General features: G+C 38.2%; 1 protein-coding gene across 1 annotated transcript in view; it reads right to left on the minus strand.

The window, feature by feature from the left end:
• The window catches only part of LOC135473102 (uncharacterized), a 58,406-nt gene extending 49,490 nt beyond the window's left edge, over window positions 1-8,916 (minus strand). Inside the window, exons 1-3 of the mRNA XM_064752960.1 lie at window positions 8,845-8,916; window positions 8,451-8,475; window positions 452-954 (exon numbers count right to left, since the gene is read on the minus strand). Coding sequence (XP_064609030.1) covers window positions 452-954; window positions 8,451-8,475; window positions 8,845-8,916 — 600 coding nt within the window. The remainder of the gene's footprint in view (window positions 1-451; window positions 955-8,450; window positions 8,476-8,844) is intronic.
• Between the last annotated feature and the right edge of the window lie 4,414 nt (window positions 8,917-13,330).

Consider the following 13,330-nt stretch of genomic DNA (forward strand, 5'->3'; position numbering starts at 1 on the left):
ACATTCTCAGTCAATTTTATCAATACATGGCAATACACCAAATCAATGTAAAAACTGTTAAGTATACAGCGTTATTATACATGTACAACAACACAAAATCAAAAGAGAAAGAAAGAAAAAAATTTTTACTTTCACTTTTAACCAGTTTTGTTTACATTCCTCTTTCAATTTAAACTTTTTTAATATTGGTAATCACTGTCATGAAAGCAAGGCTGGAGACTGTAATGCTACAGCTGGAGGAGAAATATGGTTAAAAGTCTTAAGTAAAAACTAAGTGAAAGAAAGAAACCAAAAAAGTTTTACTTTCACATATACCCAGTCTTCTTTACATTCCTCTTTGAATTTAAACTATTATGACACTGGTAATCACTATCACAAAAGCAAGGCTGGGAGACTTTAATGTTAAACCCAGAGGAGACCTATGGTTAGAAGTCTACAGTAAAGATCCTACCTGTCCAGGACCACCAGCATCTGATGCCACCAAAACCACATCATATTCTCCCGGATTCTGAAATGACTTAAAGTACATGTCTGTATGATTTTCAGGGGTGAATCCAGCGCCATCTCCGTAATTAAGCTTGTAATTGACCTGCAGTTCAGAGGTGATGGTAATGGTGAAATCGACACGCTCGCTAACATGTACTATCTGCTTCGATACGACCAGACTCAGGTCTGAGATGAAGCCGCCGACTCGGTACACGCTTACATAGTCTTTGCCCCCACACTCGTAGCCACCCACACAGGTGCGATCACAGAGTGTATCATTATTTATTGTCAGCTCCAGCACATGGGCACAGAAGCAATACTTCCCCTGGGCTATGGCCAAGTATTCATAGCCGAAGTTAGAGCATGCCAGAGCACAACCATTAGGGGTGACACTGCTAGGGCTGTAACCACCAGGGGACACACGGAAGTTTCTGTTTCTCTTGTTCTCTTTGTAACAGCCAACTCTTTCTGCAGGAAACAAAATACAAGAGCCCAAATTTTTGTAGGTAAAAAGTAGAACTAGATTTTACAAAAAGGTTTAAGTTGAGAATATGTATATAACTTTAATCTTAACATCTTTTGGCAAACTGATTTAGCTAGACACCATCAGGAATAAATGGGAATGTCAAATCTCTTTCTCAAAGACTGCCACTCATACTGTATAACACTTATCCATACTAATACTAATCCAGGTCACCTCATATGACTGCCAGGTAATATCAGAAATTGTTGAAAATAGACATAAAAATTGAAACCAGAGGCAGTAGACTCAACTAGGAAAAAAGAAAAGCGACGAAAAACAATAATAACTGAACAGCCTACGTGACAAGAAATAATATAAGTCTGTGTAAGCACAAACCAATACCTAATCATAGCTGAGTAACTTTTACGGTGCCCTCTCAAATTTTATGTTAATCGAGATTCCCGCCAAATAAGGGGAGACAACAATTCCGCCTCACAAATTATCTCCCTTTAAATCTGATGTGTAAATTCTAAATCACAAAAAAAAACCTACATTGGGGTGGAATGCGCCAACACAAATCACTTTCCATTAGCCCCACAAAATTCTACTGAGCATGTTTGTTATTTTCATTAAGAGCTTTCACATCCTAATATTACAACAGCCACATTATATTACAATACTCAGCATTATTTTACAACACTAAACGTTACATTACACAAAGATTACCACCGTCCTGCTACAAATAACACGTGCAAGCTCCACAGATTAGCAAATACATACAACAAATATTAATCTCATTTCATCAAACTAAGACAGATATTAAATGGACTAATGTTAAAAGCACAACAGCTAAGAAACCAAATATTATATTAACTTAACGCAACTGAGTGCAGATGAGTAGCCTATTGTACCATATGCTGGTTGGCATTTAAGTGCATGCTTCTAACCATAGCTATTCTACACACGTGCAGAAAGTATAATCTTTTTCAAATAATTTCTCACCGGCGTCTGTTCTATTAGCTGTGTTAAAATACAAAACAAAACGCACACATGTTAAACAGTTTGGCTTTGAGCACACATACTTATACATATGCATATATGCTTATACATATCAGTCAAAACTTCTTGTAGAAACAATTTAGGGAATTCCATAACGCACGGACAACACACCCTCACAAACTAACGAGGATTTATCTGAATAACTGAGCTATTAAAGAGTTATGCTTAAAGAAGATTGCCATTTAGAATTGTTTTGTTTAATAATTTTTCTCTTACACGGCGGCCGTGGGGTTTGTGGGTCGAGAACACCGAAGTATCCTGGGTAAACCACCGCACTTGGCTATGAGCCTGCCAAACTTCCTGACTTAAAGCCCCAGCCATAGTTGGATTCGAACAGACGACCTCAGTGGTCAAGTGGGTGACAGTTGCAACGAGGCAGCGCTTTAACCTACGGACTGGGCAAGGCCCTCTGCATGTGCCAGGTAGAAATTCTTCTTTCTTTACACGAACCGCATGCGTGGTGTGTGATTGACATTTGCTCATCTTCATTTCCATTTGCATCATCTAACTCATATTAAAACTTATGCCTGGCCATTATTTTTACAGCTAAAAAAGCTGCTAACGTCATCGATGTACATCGCATGAACATCGTCGGGCTAATAACAGATTTTTTTCGTTCATTTATCCTAAATTTTGAAGGTCTGTCTATTAACGCATTTGTTGTATCTGCCAGGCCTGCTGAACTGTTGGAATCTGTTTTTGGTGCGATCTATGGTTCATAACCTTCACCTATGAGGCATTTATCGCTTTCCCCTAAAGTACCATGCTCGGTGTTATCACGTGGAGACTTAATATGAGTTTTATCATCAATATTCCAGTAAAAGCGTATAAAGTTACATTGTTTGTCCTCGGCTGTCAGAAATGTTTTGTGTCGTTCTCTTATTGATTTTTCTTTTGTTGTTTCATGCCACACTTATATATACTTCTGTTTACAGGCCGGCTAACCGAACAAAAGAAGTGAAAAGCAGCCGAGTAAAACTATAGGGTGTTTACGTTGTCGTTATGGTTGACATGGTAGCTTGCTAAGTTACGGCTTGTGCCTAGTAAAAAATCAATGCCGCAAACAGAAACGTTGTAAGGTAGTGCCGAGTACAGTAGTATGTTAAAATGTCAGATCGACCGATCGTGACAATACTCGATATCCGCCGCTGTGTCGTTGCCCAGCAATCCTGGTCAACACGGAGATTAATCGTTTGACTACTGACTCCCGATAAAATCCATACAAGGCACCAGGAACAGCAGGGATGTACGCTAAAACACGGATCTCTTCCTGCTGCAGACCAACCATAAAAATACAACTCCTATGTCACGTATTATATATACTGCAGCAGCCGTGAAATGCATGTTATGCATACGTTTGAAAAATTAAAACGTATGATAAAAGAACTCCAACTTTGTCAAGAAATTCCTTTTATTGATTCTTGACGAAGTTTCTTGAGCAATTTAGTATTAATGGTGATATATTTAGTCTCTGTATTTGTTTGAAAATTTCTGTCATGATATACTCTATTACACACAAGAATAAATTGATTTTCAGAATCTTTTGCACGCCCTTAACACAACCTGTGAAAAAAACTTTTCTCTTTAGGTAAGCGTTCGACTTTTTTGAATATTGTTGGTGAACTGATTTCCTCCCGAAACCCCCGTGTATTGAAAATCAATGCTCATATACGCGCGCTTGAAAAACTGAAAACGGATTCCCATGAAAATGTCTCTCGTGAAATTTATTCCCATAAATATAATACTTTTCCAAATTAATGTCTGTGTGTAAAAGCCCCTACTTTTTTTAAATACAGGTGATAAACACACGCAAAAAAAATGATTTTTGACATTCTGTTTTCCATAAACGCCCATCTTACGAAAAGTGAAATCCATAAACGCCAAACATTTAAAAACAGCTGGCCCTCCATACACTCTACCCTTCTGAAATGTTTTCCATATAAAAGTACATTTTATTGGAAGACTGAATCAAACACACGCCGTCTACCTGAAAGCTGAAATAAAAACCTGACGTACATTGACAAGACGCTTCGAGTGGCTCTTTGTCGACTACACTGTCGTCGAGGCTCTGATTTTACTATCCATCCCGTAGTCTCTGGTATCCTTTATATCCCATAAACACCCGATGATAGAAGATGATTCCAATAGTAGAGACTCGTCCTTGGAAATCTGACTTCCACAAATTAACGTCTTTCTTGGAAAACTGATTGTCATGTTTTTGAAACATATTATTGTAAACGGTCGACGCCTGAAAACTGATTTCCAGAAAAATTCCCATGCACGTTAGAACCGAGTACGACGTAAAACAACAATCAAATAAATAAATAAATAGAACTGTGCAAATTCCCTTATCATTCTCTTGAAAACTGGTTACCATAAAGGACAGTCCTGTAAGAAATGAAACCTACCTGGGATCAGGACAAACTGTCCATCTTGATCCTAGATCCGACAAAATGACTTCGAAAGGCTAATTTATTAAAAACGGTATCCCACAAATGCTCTTCTGCTGAAAACCGACTCTCATTAACACCAATCGTCCGAATACCGTAAACGTAAGCTCATGAAATCTGTCCCCATAAATTTCTGCCTTTTGAAAACTGATTCCCATAAACCCCAGTCTTTTGAAACATGTTCTTTAAACTTTCTTCGTCGGAATACTGATCCTCATGTCCTTAATCCCTAATTACTATAAACATTAGTTTTTTGTAAACTGCTTTGAAAATCGAATCCTAAAGCTGATTAGATAGGAAACAATCTTTTGAAAAATGAATTTTCATTTCTGTCTTTTGAAAACATATTTCTCATTAAATAATATAATAACATACATGTATTTATAACACTAAATAAAATACGTTCTTCTGAAAGCTAAAGCTCATGAACAACCGTCTTTGGGGCATGCATCAAAAAGATAAGTATAGATTGTGACACAGAGTTAAAGCTTATTTTCAGGCATTCACGTGTTCGTATTTTACCAACTGTTAATTTGAGCAAGTGTATATATGATTTGTTGTTTTATGACCATTGAGGGGCCTCCGTGACTCAATTGGTGAGCGCTAGCGCAGCGTAATGACCCAGGATCCTCTCACCAATGTGGTCGCTGTAAGTTCAAGTCCAGCTCATGCTGGCTTCCTCTCCGGCCGTACTTGGGAAGGTTTGTCAGCAACCTCAGGATGGTCGTGGGTTTCCCCCGGGCGCTGGGCGGTTTCCACCCACCATAATGCTGGCCGCCGTTGTATAAGTGAAATATTCTTGAGCACGGCGTAAAACGCCAATCAAATAAATAAATAGAAAAACAGCGATTCTTACAAATCTCTCTGTTTGGCCAAATGATCTCAGAAACTTCGGTTTTCAGAGAACCATTCTCAGTAATTTCTCATAGAATTGCATACAGCATTTCTAGCTTCTCTCTTTTGAACAGTTACTTTCAGTAATCTGACAATTAAGGGAAGGTATTTCAGAAATCTCGTTGGATAAGCATTTTCACAAACCATATATAACTTGCAAGGGAATGTTGTCAACAAAGGTCACTCGTTTCCATTAATCTCAGCAATGATGTTTATACACTGTTTCTCTTTGGACTACGATGCTTAGAAACTCTTCTCTATGGACAATGATTGTCAGAAACTCCTCTCTTTGGACAACGATTGTCAGAAGTCTCTCTCTTTAAACAACGATCTTTCTGACACCTCTCTCGTTAGACAATCATTCTTAGAAACTACATTTTTTCGACAACGATACTTGAAGAAACCTTTCTTCAGACAAGGAAGCGCTGAAACTTCTCTCTTTGGACAACGATGATAAGAAACCTCTATCCTTGGACAACGATGCTTGAAGGTCTCTCTCCTTGGACAACTTTCTTAGTGCTTGGAAATTCTTTTCTATGGACAACGAAGGTCAGAAACCTCTCTCTTTGTCAGAGACCTCTCTCTTTGGACAGCGATTGTCCAAGAAAATTCTCCCTTTGAATAAAGATTGTCACAAACATTACCGAATATTTAGCCATTCATTGGACAATGATTGTCAGAAACCTTCTTCTTTAGACAAACTATTGGCAGAAACCTCTGGAAACAAAGTTCAGAAACCGCTACCTGAAAAACGATTACCATAAGGCTTTGCTAAGAAATCTCTCCCGTTAAAGCAACGATTATCAGAAGACGTTAGACATCTTTGGTTCTCAAATTGCTTTGGCCAACGATTCTCAGAACCCGCAATGTTTGTAGGACGATTCTTAAAAACATGTACTGTTTGTAGAGGAAGCAAGCATGAGCTAGACTTCAACTCACAGCGACCACACTGAAGAAAGGATCCTGGGTCATTGCGCCACGCTGGCACGCAAATACCCTGCGCCATGGAGACCCCGCCATCCTAAATCTTTTGACAACAGTTCTTAGAAACCTGTCTCTTTGGACGACGAGTATCAAACTTCTCTCTCGTTCTTAGAAACCTCACTCTTCGGACAACAATACTTAGAAACCACAATCTTTAGACAACGATACTTGGACATCGCTCTCTTTCAAAAAGGATGTTTAGAAACCTCTGTGTTTGAAAAGTTATAAGAAACCTCAACATGGACAACTGTTCTCAGAAACCACACGCTTTAAACAACCATTCTAACCAACTTCAATCTTTGGCCAACTATTGTTGAAAATATTATTATCGTATACCTTTCTTTTTTGCCATTAATTCTCAGAGATCTTCCCGATGGAGGTAAGATTTCACAACTTGTTTCAACAAAGGCTCTTAGAAACTCTTCGGACAACAATTCTTACTTTGAACAAGAATTTTTAGAAACTACACTCTTTGGACAAAGCTTCTCAGAAACCAAGAAGTTAGGTAAAGACCACAGAAGCCCCTTGCTCTAAACAATGATTCCCAGAAATCACACTCATTAGACAGTGATTCACTGAAACTTCCCTTTTCAGAAAACGATGCTCAGAAACCTGTCTCTTTGGATCATAAGTCTCAATCCACACTAGACAGCGATACTCGAAGACCCCTCTCGTTAGAAGAAGATGCCTAGAAATTCCTGTTTTTGGACAATGGCTGTTATAAACCTTTAAATTTGCAGCTCTTTACATCAAACAAAATACTCTCAAAGACCTCACCATTTGCACAGAGGATCTCTGATTAGACATTGTTTATTAAGAATCATACTTTTTCACGAACTGACAAACGTCATCAAAACGTCACGCTGGGAAAATAATTCTCAAAAACATCAGTCCAGTTGCCTTGATTCACAACAGCCAATACTTCTCACAAAACTGTCTATTTAGAACGAATCGTGAATACCCTTCATTTGAGCAATGATTTCTAAAAATACATGTGACTGTCTTGGAAAGGAAATTATAAAAAAACAGTTATTAGATATCTGAAATCACCATATTTTTCTTTGGGCAATATTTTAAATGAAAACTGAAGACTGGCCTGAAAACAACGTTTCGGGTGAACGACCAAACTTAAAACCTCACAACACCGTTTCTCGACGGCGCTTTCGTATTAATCGAATCCAGCTACTGTTCATCTGGCTGCGGTCTTATGTCAAGTTGTTTGTCAGGTTCCTGGCAAAGGGTGATGGTTTTCTTCATATGGATAAACTATTCTCGAGTACGGATCTATGCGTCGAACCAGACATACATATAGCAGCCGTCAACCAAGAACTTGATAGGCTGATAATCGCGAGGTTAAGTCCAAGACGACATCTAACAAAAACCACAATAGAACTAATGTAACAACCACGAAATTAAGACCTGACCATGCAAAGAGAAATACTCGACAGTTGTTAACAATGTTGGAAAGGCACAAGGTATGTTCTTGGTGAATAAATGAAATCGGTATTGAGATCGCGCAAAATGCTAGCATATAGTTACGTTGTCGATAATAAAATATGTATCTCAGTTGACCTCTGTAGCTATTCGTATATCCTAATGTGGCGATCTAATTCACTACGACGAATGGATGGCCCCTAGCCAAGGGTCAACCCCAATCAGATATATTTATAATGTCAATATCATAATATATAAAGTAAAACATTCTTCAATTTTACAACATGCTCGAATTCAAGTCGTCATGTAAAACAACAAAACCTCGAGATGGAAATCTTTGTTGTGGCCTTCCACACTTGACGACATGCGGTAGCCTTAAAAAAACCTAAACACCTTATTATGCACGAAACAAGTTCCTACTATGATACAATAAAATACATTGACGGTGTGTAAACAAAAATAACTAGAATGCCATATCCTGCTTTGTCTTATGCGACCTCAAAATGAATAAGCCGTTTTGGGTCATTGAACAGACTCGTCCGATACAATGGAAATGCTTCTAGTGAAAGCATAAGGCATTAATATCATGTATATAACGAAGATACAATAAATTAGAATTGATTTATGATAATTGAATTCTTGAATCATTATTTCCAAGATGACCATATTCCATTACTTACCACCTTGGACTGTTTGTAAGAACACCTGAAAAAAAAATAGAAAGAAACGTTTAGAAAAATAGAAAATTGTGACCGAACTGCGTTTTATAATTTCTTACTTTCACTTCACTTCGTATTCCCACATATAAAAATGCTTTGCAGATCATCAAGGTGTTAATTCGCGCACCACTTACCCCTAGCGCCCAAAGTAAGAAAAGTTTCTCCATTGTTTAAAGCCCCCGTGCTTTCTTAACATCCATGTTCTTTCCTTCTGGGACCTCTAGAGACAGTCCCATGGATGTCTGCGGCAGAACCCGATGACATCATTATGAATGCTGCCAGATGATTGGCTGAGCACGCCTCTTGTATCTGCCTCCTGGGACAGCTCTTTGTACCGCCACTTGTTCTTCGGTACCTGTGCTATTGGATTTTTACGTGATGGAATTGTTCCGAATGGTCGCTTTGACAATTTTCCTTGCAGGTCCATTGTTTGCCTTATTGATTCCTCGTGCTGGTTATTTATGCATAGGGTTAGTCGAGGATGATTGTCGTTTTAGTTTTTATTGGATCGATCTTGTCGTCTGACAAGTTGTACGGTCCCGACTTGTCGAAGTCCCCATGGTATGTGTGGCTGACATCTGGGCGGAATCGATGAGACTTGATTGTTAGTTAGACACGGCCTAGGGTTACAGTTAGTCCGCGGGTCTAATCAATAGAAAAACAACATTGCCATTGAAGTTAGCTTAATAACAGAGCTGAATAAACTGATTGATCACAATATATATATATATATATATATATATATATATATATATATATATATATATATATATATATATATATATATATATATATATATATATACGCATTAAAGGTGGAGAAAACATAAAAATGACAAAAATGACATAAAAAAAAGTTCAGTTGAAAGAGTGCGAAAAGTTATTCCTTAATGTCATCTTCAATATTTTTTCCGATTTTTCCTTATGGAGAAAAAGACACTTGAAAATAATTTTTGTATGGTGGGCATTTGGGACCACCTTTTGGTATTTATAGTCTTTGCTTAATATTGTCATAAATGGGGATGTAACACGGGTTTAATCAATATTTTGCACTATAATTTGTTCTTTTCAGCTAACAAATGTATTAACCCTAAATTTGGATCATATTTATATTTTTAATATGTTCATAAATATTATCACAATTTAGATTAAATGCATATGTTTCGATATAAACAACAAATTTACATTTAAATAAATTTTTATTAGACAAGCATCACATCCTTATTTAGAACATTATTATGCAACAACGATGAATACCAAAAGTAGGTCCCGAATACCCACCATACAAAAATATTTTCAAATAACCTTTTCTCTCGAAAAAAAATCCAGAAAAATATTAAAGATCATATTTGCAAATAGGTTTTGACGCTCTTTCATTTGATTTTGGCATCATTTTTATGTTTTCTTCTCCTTTAAATATTGAATGATTGGACAATTTCCCCATAACGAGTAGAAACAAATGTCAGGAAAAAGTCTTCTTTTGTCTTCTTTAGTATGTATATATGTATGTACGTATGTATGTATATATGCTTGGTGTTTAAGGTCGTACTTAACAATGTTTCAATCATATGGTGATGAGGAGTCATTAGGCGTGTGTACATATATTGTGTCTTCTTGTAACAAGGCAAGTCCATGCCGCCAAAGTGCTGCTGCCACTGAAGTACCATGCCGAACTCCCAAATTAATATACAACCATACATTGTACATTCTGACATTCACTGGTATTGTTTCGTTGTGTTGACCAATAAAAGAAGACTAAAGCAAGCTAACAAAAGACACTGTTATATATGACAGTAAATACTTTCTGAAGTAGAATTTCTATAACATTTGCATTTGTTATATATCAGCAAGAATTTTCGTCTTATTGTCTAATAGCTAACAGCTTGAAAATCAATAAATCTTCGGAAACAACGGTCAACTGCTCTTCCAAGTGTCTTGACATTTACTGCCAACGAACTGCGACTTAGAACTTGTGAAGCTCTTGTGGCTTGTTATCTTTTGTACATATTGGCGGATCTGTCCTTCTTTTCATGCCGGTATCAGGGAGTTTTATAACTCAAAATTGTGTGTTTTGTTTTGGGCTAGACTGATGGGATTTACTTCCACTCCACAGAATCTATAAGGACTGCTTCGGTGGCCTAATGGACTCGCCCTGCCAAAATATGACAATTGTTAAGTAAGAAGTAAAACCCCAAAGACATATACAGAATCCATAGAAAATTTTTTGGTTTACTAGAATGGAAAAATTGCGCCTATTTTTAGGAATGAATAAATGCTTGAAGTAATATGACGTGGAGTCATTAGGGGTGTGTACATATGCTATGTCCTTGTGGCAAGGAGAGTCCATGCTGCCACTGGAAAATCATGCCAAAGACACCATGCATGACACCCCACCCAGTCATATAATACTAACACCAGGTCAAACAGTCCTGTTTCCTTGCTCTAACGTCTAAGCGCTGAGCGCCAATCGAGGCAGTAACAAGTACCATATTTAAAATCTTTGGTAAGACCCGACCCGGGTCCCATCTTTATGGGGGCCTCTATGGCCAAGCGGGGCTAGGCCGACAGCGCGGCGCAACGACCCAGGAGTGTCTCACCAGTGTGGTCGCTGTGAGGTCAAATCCAGTTCATGCTGTCTTCTCCTCCGGCCGTACGTGGGAAGGTCTACCAGCAACCTGCGGATGGTCGTGGGTTTCCGCAAGGTTTCTATGCTCGGTTTCCTCCCACGATAATGCTGGCCGCCGTCGTATAAGTCAATTATTCTTGAGTATGGCGTAAAACACAAATCATTTAAAAAAATAAACCTTGTCTTTATGTGAATTAGTCGACATTTTATGTTGGCTAAACATTATGTTTCCTATAAGATACTGTACCACAGGCTGTCGTGTACAATAGTCAGCCAGTGCAAGTTTTTTAATATAAGAAATATAGTGATTACGTATTCAGTCACGTGCAAAGCCTAACTGTCCACAATATCAGACGACTGAAGAGTCAGGAATTTGTTGTAGTTTCAGTGTGCTAATTGTACATTCATTCATCGACTCCAGAATTTTCCACTTTTAATACGAATAGTGTTCAGTTTTAGGGATGGAATAAACTGGAGGTTTCAGTCTTTGGAGAGCAGTGACAGTGGCAGCAATTCCACACATTCCCTGCTTAAGGCCTGTTTGAAGCCTATCGTGATTTGTAGCGTTTGTAAGGCAAGTGCATGCCTTAAACACTCAAACGAACCACACACACCACTGATGGACGCTTACAGGCAGCTATAGCAATGATGCTAAAACTCTATTGCAAAATTAGCATTAGTATTGATTTAATGAAGTGCTAAATAAAATGGACCCAAAAACTGACTCCTAGTCCAAGAAAACATATACAGTGACAGGCATGTTTACAAAAACGGGTTACTTGAGATAATTCTGACAAAGATTTCCATTTACTGTTGTCAAACATCGAAGGGTTCAGCAAGATAAAGTGAGAATATATGTGTAATAGAGGTATGCCAGCTGTGGTTGGTACGAGGCTTTTATGCTGCCTAGCTTAATATTTGAAATATTAGTCCAGGCTATGGAAATGAGAAAAATCATGGAGACTTATTTATCATCAAATATAATTATTACCTAAAGAGTGTCACCACTTTCTATTTAGTCTGGATACACAATTTAAAGTGTGTGACGTCCGAGTGGTAAGGAAAAAGATACAGTTTCAAAACATCATTTATATCGGACCCCGTGATTTTGGACATTGTCCACATTTCAACAATCAATGAAGAAAAGCAACAGTTTATTATGATCTCCTATTTCTTCTGCAGATGGAATAGCTACATGATATGACATATTTTACGGCATTTAAGATATAAAGTTCAGCTCTGAGGGACTTTCTCTTCGCGGTTGGGGTGTTTTACGTTACTTTTTGGGGAACTATTCAGTTTGATTAGAGGTACGGTAGAGCATATTCAGGTAGAACGAGTCAACGAGTAAAGCACGAGCTCTATCACATTCCTGGTCTCAGGGCCACTTCGTCCGCCAGAGAGGATCAAGTGGTTGTTTAAACATGCCACAATCGACTCGCTAACCAAATGCCATTTTCATTACCGCCTGCCATACTGGACCTCATCGATATTAGCGTGTGTTAGAACAACACCACGTGATAGGACAATACCGTCTTCTTTCGTATGCCATTCCCGTGACCATGTTTGTTCCACGAGAAGGTAACTCTAATCAAATTCTTCTAGAGGGCCGTGTTTTGCGGTTATTTCCCCTTGCAATCTGCCGCTCGAAGGACATACTCATGTCGTGCCATGCGCAGATAAGTGTATGAAGTACACTTAGCATTTCGAATTTCATTTACTGGTGATGGCAAATCAAATGGGCCGATCCCTTCTTGCTAGGTTAAACGAAGGAAGTTTAAATTTCCGTCCAACCTCATATTATTTTGAAATGGAGTAATTTAGGAAGTGTTTGCACTGAGGTCAATAGATTGCATGCATACATTCAGACTGTCACAAACTACTTCCAAACAGATTACCTAGAGATATGGGGCAGGAAGTGAAGTGTAACATGTCTAGGCGTCCTACTCATTAACAGCTCAGACGTTAGTTCACAAGGTGTAAGTCGATATAAAGGTTAGAGGAATACTCCACGGAGAGTCTAAACTGACTAAATTCTGTTTAATTTCTACCTAATTCCTTGCTAATTGTTAGTGGTTGCTTGACGCCAGCTGCTAGGAGCTTTTCGTATTCTCAATTTCCCGTTATTCAGGTGCACGGTGCTCATGACAGATTGAGATCAGAATGTAGCTCGAACCACGAAAGTTCGGTGGTTTAAACAGACATACCGGGTTCCT

This window comes from Liolophura sinensis, chromosome 1 (genome assembly GCF_032854445.1).
Source record: "Liolophura sinensis isolate JHLJ2023 chromosome 1, CUHK_Ljap_v2, whole genome shotgun sequence".
Classification (NCBI taxonomy): Eukaryota; Metazoa; Mollusca; class Polyplacophora; order Chitonida; family Chitonidae; genus Liolophura; species Liolophura sinensis.